The sequence below is a fragment of the Castor canadensis genome, chromosome 10 (assembly GCF_047511655.1).
Source record: "Castor canadensis chromosome 10, mCasCan1.hap1v2, whole genome shotgun sequence".
NCBI lineage: Eukaryota > Metazoa > Chordata > Mammalia > Rodentia > Castoridae > Castor > Castor canadensis.
Window position 1 is genome coordinate 62,165,335 of NC_133395.1, and position 12,248 is coordinate 62,177,582.

The following is a 12,248-nucleotide window of genomic DNA, read 5'->3' on the forward strand; positions in this document are numbered from 1 at the left end:
ACAAATTTTTATTAGTTAACTGGATTTTTTTATCAAATTTTACACAAACATGTACACATGTATACACATTTCTATATATGTAAATCTAATTCAAAGTAGTTCTGATTTTAAAATGACTGTGGCAAGTAGCCAAAGAAACTCAAGTTCATTGCACTCTAAGAAGTAATAGCAGAGTCTTCTAGGACAGGATCCTGGGTCAGGTACTTAGTGTACTGCTTGTTAAACAGATCCACAGTTAGCACGACCCTTTCTGAATAGTCTTTCCAATAGTCATTTTTCTGTTCCCTCATCCAGTTTAGTGTCTCTCAGCCTTAAGAAAATTGTTGATTTTAACTCCTTTTTATGCATATTTCAAAAAATATACTGATTTAAGTTAATAACTGGGTTTTAAAGTTAGGTGATTTTGATTATAAAACAAGTGTCTGTGAAGTGCCAAGTTAAAAATCTAATGGAGCAGATCTTATTTGTGTTTGTTCCTTTTAGCCCCCAAAATAGAGAAAGTAAATGATCACATTTGTGATATTACATGGGAATGTTTACAGCCAATGAAAGGTGATCCAGTTATTTACAGTCTTCAAGTTATGGTGGGAAAAGATTCAGAATTCAAACAGGTATGTTCCAATATAAAATTTTATAGATACATATTTGTACCCTTTTTTCATTTTTACTTATTTTCACTGAAAGATTTGACCATTTTTGCCTTTCCAATTCAGAACTTTTGTTCAATATATATTAAGTTCCAAAGAGCTCAGGATTCAAAATCTTTTATACTACACTTGAACAGATTATCCATTCGAAAAGTGTTCACTGAATTCTGTGCCAGAAAATCAGGGCACAGCACTGAACAAAAAGTCTTTGTCTCCATGGAGCTTACATTCTAGTAAGAAAAGAACACAGTAAATGCAAATAAACACATCAATATATAGCATGTCAGATTATAAGTGCATTGGAGAAAAAATAAAACTGAGGAAAAGGAGGAGGGAAAATACCAAAAGACCAAGATATGGCGAGAAGGGTATACCAAGAAGTGGCCCTAAGGCAGCAGCATGCTTGTTAAATTTGATATACAGTAATGAGGCCGATATGAAGGGAATAGGGATCCCTAAAGGTAATTTTTTTTTCTTTCTCCTTTTATCATTGTTACATTTACTTACATATGTATACATTGTTTGTGCCACCTCTCCCCCCACCCCCCTCTTGTTCTCCAACTTTGTTGAAGAGAAAACATAAAAGATAATAAGACATATCATTTTTGCTAGTTTGGATAAAGAGAGCTTTACAGAGAGATGCCTGTCGTTGCTTGCAACCCACATTGGTTCATATCTACCAGACCTCTTTGTTACTTCCTGGTCCCCATCCCATAGTGGCCTCTGCTAATGTAAGATTACTTTGTTCTCTCCTCAACAGGGAGCACATAACCATATTCAAGCTTTAGGTTTCCTTTCCTTTCCCTATTTCTCCTGTGCATATTCTCCCCTTAGTGTGTGACCCATGTCCAATAATATTACTGCATGTGTTTTGTGTCTGTAATCCACATATGAGGGAGAACATGTGATTTTTGGCCTTCTGAGCCTGGCTAACTTCATTTAAGATGATGTTCTCCAGTTCCATACATTTATTTGCACATGATAAAATTTCATTCTTCTTTGTGACTGAGTAAAAATTCTATTGTGTATAAATACAACATATTCTTGATCCATTCGTTGGTTGTGGGGCATCTTGGCTATTTCCATAACTTGGCTATTGTAAATAGTGCTGCAGTAAACATGGGTGTGCATGGGTACCTTTGCAATAACCTGAGTCACATTCCTTCAGGTATATCCCTAGGCGTGGTATTGCTGGATCATATGGCAGATCTCTGTTTAGTTTTTTAAGAAGCCTCCATAATGTTTTGCATGGTGGTTGTACTAGCTTACATTCCTACCAGCAGTGTATGAGGGTTCTTTTTTCCCCACATCCTCGCCAGCATTTGTTGTTGGTGGTGTTCTTGATGATAGCCATTCTAACAGGGGTGAGGTGGAATCTTAGTGTGGCTTTAATTTGCATTTCCTTTATGAAGAAGAATGGTAAGCATTTTTTCATGTTTTTTGGCCATTTGGTTTTTTTTTCCTTAAGGGTAATTGTTGATAATGTCAGGTTATTGTAGTCAACAGTTATACTGCCAGAGGATAAAGAGCCATCAATACCTGACTTTCTCCATTATGTACTGAACTGAAGTCACACTTAAGAGTTCCTGTTAACCCTAAGAATGCCAGGCACTAAAGACTAAGTTCAATGGCTCTCCTTTTGGAAAATAAACACTAAGGAGACTAATATGATGTGTAGGTGATGTGGAAATCATGGAAAGCATTCTAGGCTACACTGTCTGTAGCTTTTATTCCAAGTGACATCAGAAGTCACTGGGCTGGTTTTTTGCCATAATAGTCACATAATTAGACACAAGCTCATTTTGGTTACAGTGCTGAAACTACAGTTGGGATAAGGGTAGAAGCAGAGAAACCCAAAAGGAGTCTTTTATAGTAATAGTTATAGTCATAATTACAATACAGTGCTTGAATATAACAGTAGACAAAGTCATGATGCAAGTTTAGAGAAAGTAACAATTTCTTGGCAAAAATTTAAACAATTACTCTTGGTAGAGAATAAATATCAGATAGCACGGGTACTTGTCAATGTTTGTTATAAAAATACATGACTCAGACAATATTTGCAACCATTTCATCTAATTTTCCCTTTTTGTTGTCAGCCCTATTTTTGTGGGCTTCTATCCTGGGTTTTGGGGTTTTGGGCGTTTTTTATATTTTCTTTTTCCACTAGAAAATAATCATTCATCTGTTTTATTCTAGGCTTGTACTATTTTCATTATTAGTAATAGAAATTTTAATGTATTTTTCTTTAAAATGGTATAGAAATATATTTTCTTGGCAAAAATTACAAAGAACCTAAAGAGATTAACTTTGGCACATGACTGTTTTTATTTCTTTATTTCTGTATTTCTTTATCTACAAATTGACATCATAATTAGATTCAAATGTAATTTTTACAGATAAGCAAGTTTCCTTCCAAGGAAGAAAATGTAATTGTATTACATGTTTAAAGGAAATAGGGACCCCACATTTGAATAGTACATGAATTTTAATTAAGCTAATGTCACAACATGAAATAGCAGTGCTAATTCTAATTTAGCTTAAAACCTAAATCAACCCTGTCATTACTTACACATACTTTAGTTTATAAACAGTAAAATTTAAACTGTTTATTTCCTTGGAACTTCATCCTGTGTAGGCTCATCTAAATCTCTTAAGTGCCTGTAAAATTCTTCAACTTACTGCAAGTTATATTCCGAAACTTGGAAGGTGACCTATTTAAGAGTTCATTTTCTTTCATGGGATTTAGTATTTATTTGTAATTTATTTGATTTTCAGCATACATATATTAAGTACAAAAAAATTACAGGGAGGCTACATTATTATTAAGTTACTGTTTAATTTCAAAAGTTGTTTAGATTCTAGCTAGCAAGCAGAAATTTTACAGTGATGACATTTTGTATAACCAAATTGTCATAACTAAGATAAAACTACAAATGTAGTAGTACATGCCTATAATCCCAGCACTAAGGAAGTTGAAGCAGGAGGAGTGTCACTTAGCTAAGTCTTTAGGAGCTAGAGTGCCAAGGAGAACCAAGAACTCTCAAGTATGACGTCCAGTAAGATTCAAGAGTGGAATATGTAGCGGAGGAGGCCAAGTAGGAACTGTTGATATTTTTAAGAAGGGAAATATTATTTTTAAATTGGTGGTTAGTTTCTAGCCTAGGCTATAAAAACTTGTTTACCCTATAACATTTCTGGGTTTGGGGGTCAGCTGGCAGCAGAAAATGCCTAGACTTTAGGCCAAGTTTGGGAACAAATGGATTTCTTTCTTACCTTTCTTTGTCCCTCTTTTTATCGCTCAGTAGCTTTGCCCAGATCTTTGGTTTCTTCTTGGTGCTTCACTTGATAGAACTTCCTCTAGAATTGCCCCATTCTCCAAAATTACATTCTCTCTGACTCTACCCTCCCCTCTCACACACATCCTAACTCCCATATGCATTGTATGGATCTTACTAAATGTTAGGAGAGACTTATTTGCTTAGGAAAATTTGTACAAATCAAGTGTCTGCTTGCCCATTAATCCTATCAGAAGTGTTTGCATTTTTAAAAACAAGGGCTCCCTAACCAAAAATGGCATTTCAGATTGTGCAACAAAGTAATTCAGAAAGAGTGAACAGAAGAGCCACTTCCAGATGGTCCCCACCTGGGAATTTTGAAAGTATCAGGAAACCCAACTCAAGCTACTTTTAAGCAATTAAGTGTAAATTCTCCTAGGAAGAAACCTGAAGAGTAGACAAGCTTGGTTGGTCCAACAGCTCAATTAGATATTAGGGACTTGGTTTTTCTCACTGTCTCCAGTGGCTTTACTTAGCAGTGGGGAACTTACCCTCCTTCACATGCAGGAGAAAGAAAGCACTTACATTTCAAAGACCAAAGACAATGCTAAGGCTTAGGTCAACCAAGGGGTCCATTGCTAGAGCTGAGAGGGAGGCCAGCTTCTCCTATACATGGACTGGGTAGGGGAGGATGGAGTTAACAGTCCTGTGTCCCTGGCTGTCTATAAGATGTCTCTCTGTGTATCCTTCCAGCATCTGAGACTTGATCTCAGGCTGGAAGTATGGCTCAAGTGTTAGCAAGTGCAGGGCCCTGAGTTCAAACTCCAGTATGCAAAAAATAAATAATAATAATAATCCCACCATCTTCCCTCCCACTTTCTCCTTTTTAGCTTCTTACTAACTTCCATCAGTATATCATAGGCACCAATATCATCTTGGTCCCTTTCTTTTTCTTACTGTTATGCACAAGTCATTTTTAGCTCAATAAGAACTTCATCAACCTCACAACCTTTTATACATCAAGAGCCCCAGTCCTCATGGTCACAATTCATTCCTTAAACCTATTTTCATGTCACATTCCTACAGTTGTCCCTTTTGAATTAAACTACCTAGGCTAGGTGCAGTGACTCAAGCCTATAATCCTAACTACCCAGAAGGCAGAGATTGGGAGAGTGGCAGTTGGAGGCCAGGCAAAAATTTTGCAAGATCCCATCTCAACCATTGGCAGGGGCTGTGGTGTGAATTTGTCATTCCAACTATGTGGGTAGCACAAACAGGATTGCAGTTTAGAGTAGTGTAGCCATAATCTCAAAAATAACAAATGTGAAGAGGGCTAACAGAATGGCTCAATTGGTAGAATGCCTGCCTAGCAAGTGTGAGGTCCAGAGTTCAAACCCCAATACCACCAAAAAGAATAAAAAAGAATTACCTAAATGTCTGAATGAATAAAATTAATGTATTCCTGTTCTCTCTGCCAGATCTCTTCACTTGTCACCCTCATGCCATTGTGGGGATTCCCCTAATATAATATTATCATGTTATTTGGAGACATAAGAGAAAATAAAGCAGGACAAAAAATGAAATTGCCCATTGTATTCTTAAGACATACACTTTTTTAAAAAATGTGTATTAAGTTAGCTTCATTGTATGTGTGAAATTTTATGCTGATTTCTAAGATACCCTTTAGGGGGTTTTTGTTGCCCTTTTTTTCTATACTGGAGTTTGAACTCAGGGCCTTGCACTTGCTAGGCAGGGGCTCTACCACTTGAGCCATGCTCCCAGCCCTTTTTGTGTTGGTTGTTTTTGATACAGGATTTCACTTTATGCCCAGGCTGGCCTGGTCCACAATCCTCCTATTTGTGCTTCCCTGCATACTGGGTTGACAGGTACACACTACCACACTCAGCCACTGGTTGAGATGGGATCTCTCTAACTTTTGGCCCAAATGACCTCTAGCCACAACCCTCCCAAGCAGCTAGGATTACAGGCTTGAGTCTTCATGCCCAGCCTCACCCTTCAGTTTCATTTGTTAATTATTTTACCATCTCCTAGACATACATCGTTTCTACATTCCCACCCCCTGAAGCACTAATGTGCATCACATAACTAATGCATATTTACCATTTTCTTTAAGATTCATCTTAAGGCCTACTTCTTTCAATAAACTTCCTTTATATATATATTCTCCGCATCTACATTTTTACTTAAAAGTCAGTAATTCACTAATATAGTGGCCTGTCACTAGATGCCTGCTATGCTGGATTCTGTAGACACAAAAATGAGACAGAGATCTTACTTCTTTGGGAGCAAATCAATTTCTAGAAATGTAGATTTATAACACAGGTACAACTGAAGCAGCTAAAACTGCTTGAAAGAATGCAAGCCCCGGGTATTGGTTGGTCTGCCTTAGATCCTACCGGCTAACTAGTGGGAAGTGACTTAATCCTGTGAGCTCTGGCTTTCTCATTTATAGAATGAAGAGAGGCTCATTAAAATGAGAACAGTAACTTCCATATTTGAACACTCACTCTATATCAGGCTCTGTGTTAAGCACTTTAACAAGTGTTAGTTCATCACAACCTCATAATTACCATACAAGTTAACTGCTATTATGCTTGTTGTACTAAGGTAAGTAGTCTGAATTACTGGAGTAATATCTTCCAGTTCTCTAGTATACTCCCTTGAAAATTCATGAAACGGCATTTTTTTAAATTTCTCTTCTAAAGCATAGCAGAGGGTCAAGTTCTAAGATTATTTACTAGTTAGGCAAGCTTTGAGCCTCTAACAGTGGGTCTTCATTGAGGAAAGCCTGAGAGCTGACTTGCTCCTCTCTTGCTGCTCTGGAGTACACCTTCACTCCTTAACTCCTCTCTCAGCTCTTTGAGTAGATCCCACATGCCTTTTCACATTTTCCTTGCTCATAAGAGCAGCAGGTGCGTATGCTAATGGATAAGCGGGTTTTGTTTTGTTATTTCTTTTTAGTGCATATTATTTATACAAGAGGGGCTCATTATGATATTTCCATCCATGTTTATAATGTATTTTAACTGTAGTCACCTCTTCTATTATTCTTTCTTATCACCCCCTTTTGAATAGGTGTTTTTTAAATGTTGCTTAAAAGATAAAATCAGTGATACTCACTAGCTTTTATGTCAAAGATAATCCCCAAACGTGGTGGTGTTAACATTTTCTGTCCAGCCTTCTTCACCTGAGTCTTCTTTCCAATGTTTCATTAACAGATTTACAAAGGTCCCGACTCTTCATTCCGGTATTCCAACCTTCAGCTAAACTGTGAATATCGCTTCCGTGTGTGTGCCATTCGCCAGTGCCAAGACCCTGTGGGGCACCAGGACCTAGTAGGTCCCTACAGCACCACAGTGCTCTTCATCTCCCAGAGGACAGAGCCACCAGCCAGCACCAACAGAGACACTGTGGACAGTACGCGGACCCGGCGTGCACTCAGTGACGAGCAGTGTGCCGCTGTCATCCTTGTGCTCTTTGCTTGCTTTTCCATTTTGATTGCCTTTATCATTCAGTACTTTGTAATCAAGTGAAAATACAACTTTATTTTTAGCACTGTATTACATTTTATTTTGTCATGTACTAAAATTTCTGTATTGCTTTTACAAAAACGGTGGCATTTAACCCTGGCGTTGAGACTATAGCACATCATTTTGCCATTTTCAATGCTTACATTGTTAAGTAGAGGCTGGCACTTTATTAGAATGCAAGCCACAGAAATACCAATTTGGGGAGGTTTTGTTATCTTTTTGTTAAGTTTTGGTTTTTGATTGGGGCTTTTTACTTTTTTTTTATTTTTTTATTTTTTTGACATGCCTTCTTGTAAAACATACTTACTAAGAGGCAACAATTTATAATTGATATTTTGACCAGTTAGCATGAGTGTAATAATGATAACTTGATCTTTTTGTTTCAAAGTTTATTACCAACTGAAAGTTTCAGAATGACTAGAATTTACACTAACATGCTATATAAAAATGTTACAAAGTCTAATGCTGTGAAAGCAATCTAGTGCTATATTTCTACCTCCTCATTTGTCTTAATTATTTGGTAAGTGAGATTATAATGTATAACTGGAGGGGTTTATCAAACAAAAACTGGATGAAAGAATATACATGGGAAAAGAAGCTTTTCGTTTGATAAATGTGGAGTTCTTCATTATGATTATATACGAATACACAGATAAGTCAAAGAACGCACAGGCAGTTTACTTGGCCTGAAAATACAGTAATGTTTACTCAAAAAGTACCTCTTTGGGTCTTGAGAACACAGGAAGAAAAACTGAAGACTTTCAGTTAGTAACTTTTTAGAAGGTAATCATAAAAACCAACTCTGAATTTCAGACCTATTTGACATCTATTTTGTGAATCTTCAAATTATATGTGTGTGTATAAGGGCATACACATACATATTTGGCATATATATAAATTATCAAGTACAGAAATATATACACACTCACTCCATCTCTCTGGTACAGGCTAACTTTGAAGAACTCAAAACTTAAGTTTTGCTGCTTCTCCCATAACTACTGCCATCACCACCAGAATTCATAATCAAACCTAACCTTTTTGTTTGGGGCACCAAATCTGAAGACAAAATTACTTTGCACCAGTAAGTTATTCAAGCTGCTTTCTTTCTTGAAAAACTAACATTTAATGTATAATGTCTGTTTGGATACTGTTCCAAATTGTTGATTGCATGTAGTTAATGTTGCATTAGAGCACTTTGCAGTTGCATTATTCATTAATGTTTCGTGAGCTTGCATTCGTGAATTATTGGATCAGATGAATTCTGCCAAGTATCACATTGTGCATCTTGCCCATATGTCGACGACTGCCAGTAATGATAGTCTGTAATGAAATTATCTAAGATTCTTGTTTTATCACATCTGTTATCTGTAAAACACCTGTAACTAGCTTTCTTAATTTATTATTTGAATTTTAGGATAGTGAATCACTAATTTTTAGTTGCTGAGGTTAGCATTTTAGTGATTACTAAGCACTTCTGTAAGTCTTTGAAAAAAGGAACATATGTTTTGTGCTTTGAAGATCTCTGAAGAATTTCCCTTATAATAGAATGGGCATGTATTGTAATTGTTTTATGTCAAATGATCTGTGCTGTAGGAAAAAAAAAATTAACCTTTGTTCAAAAAAGAAATGGATAAACTTGGCCTTTCTGAGTGGTAAGAATGATCTGTCACTATAATATACTGTATGTTTACATTTTATTTAAATTGAATCTCATACGTATAGGGTGATAACCTTCCCCCAAAACAACAGCAATTTCAATTGTTTTCTAGAAACTTCTTAAAAGTGCCACATTTGGCAGTACAAATGAGTTGGCGTGTAAGAGCCCAGAGATTTCTATATAGTTGAATGTCTAAAATGGTAAAATGTGCCACTGTGGCAAGTTACAGTGGCTTATGTTTTTCATAGTAATTCAAATGAACTCCTATTTTTGATAGTAAATGTCATTTAATAGTGTACTTGCCATTTGAGCCTCACTGCAAAATTAGTGCAGCAGAGAAAACAATTTTTAATGTAATCTTGATTTTACCTCATACTGTACATTCCAAAACTCTAAACTTTTTAAAGAGTATAGATACACTACCAAACATTTCACCTTAAATTGTATAAGGTTGAACTTCATACAGATGAAAATAAATATATCATAAGAATACATAAACTATGTAGCAAAGTATCTATAAAATCCATGGGAAATAAAAGTTGTATCATTCTTTTTTGAGAGATGTTTATTGTATTCATATACATTTCATTATTTGCTGCCTGTTTGAAAAAATGAAGCAATGTCTCCCCTCTTCCAGTGGGTTTAAAACAACTTTCAACAGTATTCAAAGCCTCAACATGAGGTCCATATTTGTTATATAAGTAGACTCAAGTAGATTCAAAAATGAAATTACACACTGGTGGCTCACACCTGTAATCCTAGCTACTTGGGAGGCTCAGATCAGGAGGGTTGTAATTCAAGGCCAGCCTGGGCAAATAGTTTGAGGACCCCCCCCCCACAACCAAAAGAGAAAAAAATAGTTTGAGGACCCACCCCCCACCCAAAAGAGAAAAAAATGAAAGTAGGACCAGGCGTGGTAGCTAAAATCTGTAATACTAGCTGCCTGGGAGGTGGAGATCAGGCAGATTACAGTTCAAGGCCAGCCCATGCAAAAAGTTTGTGAGACCCCCATCTTAACCAATAAAAGGTAGGCATGGTGATGTGAATCCCACCTATGTAGGAGATGTAAACAAGAGGACCCACTGAGGCTGGTCTGGGCAAAAACGTTATCAGGACCCCATCTCAAATCAGTAAGCCGGGCATAGTGGCACACACTATAGTCCCAGGTATACAGTAGTGGAGCATCTGCCCAGCCAGTGAGGCTCTAAGTTCAGGCCCCAGTATCGGCAAATAATTTAACAAAATCAAAATGGCTTGCCACCATGCAGGTACCACAGTAAAGTTTAAAAACTTAGGCTGGGAAAGGGGAAGTCTTCTGGATGTAAGACCATCACTCCACAGAAGAAACTAAGGAAGAGTCTATCCTTTAAGACATAATACAGCGTCACACCATCACTTTCATCTGCTTTTCGGTAGACTGGAAATAGGAATTTTACATCATGCTGAGCATTCTGTGAGTTGGTTTCCAATACAAGTACCTGGCTTTTCACCATTATGAACAGAGGGATCCCATGTGTACGGCAGCTCAAGGAGGCAAACAAACAAAGCTTTAAAACAAGCAGTGATTGTGTAACCTACCCCCCTACCATCAGAGAAGGCAGTCTTACTCTTCATGAGTACTGTTGAGGAACAATGTGCCTTCGAGAGTATCCTTTCTGTTTGTTTATTCATTTTCTCCCTGGTGTTATTACAAGGGAGAAGCAACCAAAAAAATAAATTCACAAAAGGACAAAGATTTTAACTGCAGTCCTCAAAACTCAGTGTTCAGAGTTGCACCTTTTTAGATGCTGTAATGGCTATGCTTCACAGTAAACATGATGATTTTACCATTTCTACTTGCTGGGGAAAATTTGCCCAGAAAGGGGTTCAAAACGACAAATATTGAAGCCTTGTGACTGGATGCAATCATGGCACTTATTTCTGACACTACCTAATGTGACCTAGGCATGTGCTCAGAACTTAACTCAGTGAGCTCAGTCTTCCTCATGGCTCTGTGAAAGGGAAACTAGAGCTCAGAGAAATTCATGGGTGGCTAATAAATGATGGAGCTGAATAAACGGTGGAGCCAGGAGTTTAATCGGGTGATTGGCGTACCTACCCTTGTTCACTGTCCTCTGCTGTCTCCTGTAAGTCTTCAGTTCTAAGAAGGAAATCAATATTAGCTTTGACATGCATTTTGGAGAGCATCTATTGAATACTATTTGTCTGCCAGGACTGTGTGCTAAGCATTCTTCCTAAAACAACCCACAGCCCTCTAAGGACCAAACAGAAGGAAGTCAGTCAATAATTTGGCACAAGGGTAGTAGGTAGCATGAGAAACCTTTCTTTTCTTTTTAATTCCATTTGGAGCCACACTCAGCCCTGGGAGTAAACTATCCTCTCAAATATTCATCCAACAATGAAACTAGCTTTACCCCCTCTCCCAAATGGACAAGCTGCTGTGTTTAAAAAAGAAATGTAGCTATAGAGTGAATGAAACTCAAAAAAAAAATGCTAAATAAAAGAAGCCAGACACAGAAAGTCATACAGTGTATGAAACCATTTGTATGAAATCTCCAGATTGGGTCAATCCATAGAGATACAAAGGAGATTGGTGGTTGCCAGGAGCCAGACGGAGAAGGAAATGGGGAGCAACTACACAGGGCTATGGAGTTTTGTTTTGGGGTGCTGGAAATATTTGGGTAGTGGGTAGAGGTACTGGTTGCACAATATTAGGAATCTGTTGAATGGAAATAGATTGTCACTTTGAGATGACTAATTTTACATTATGTGAATTCCCTCTCAATTTACAAAAGAAAATATCAGGCAGACCCAAACCTAATACATGGATAACATAAGATTAGTAATCCTGGGTATTGTCAATCCAATAAAACTGCCCTACTCGTTGAGTTCATTTTGCTAAGGGCACCAGCCAACTTCTTTTTCAAACTCCCTCACCTCCCTGGGTGTCCCTACCCCTTTCAATCTGTATTAGTTACTTTTCTAATGGCTATGAAAAATACCTGACAGAGCCAGGCACCGGTGGCTCACACCTGTAATCCTAGCTACTCAGGAGGCAGAGATCAGGAGGATTGCAGTTTGAAGCCAACGTGGGCAAATAGTTTGCCTTATCTTG

At 37.4% G+C, this 12,248-nt stretch overlaps 1 protein-coding gene across 3 annotated transcripts in view; it reads left to right on the forward strand.

Moving 5' to 3' along the window:
* Fndc3a (fibronectin type III domain containing 3A) overlaps positions 1-9,691 on the forward strand; it is a 146,689-nt gene extending 136,998 nt beyond the window's left edge. For all 3 annotated transcript variants that reach the window (XM_020170863.2, XM_074043403.1, XM_020170865.2), the window contains 2 exons: positions 484-611; positions 7,165-9,691. In XM_020170863.2, the coding sequence (XP_020026452.1) occupies positions 484-611; positions 7,165-7,479 (443 nt within the window). In that variant the 3' untranslated portion in view covers positions 7,480-9,691. The remainder of the gene's footprint in view (positions 1-483; positions 612-7,164) is intronic.
* Positions 9,692-12,248: the final 2,557 nt, after the last annotated feature.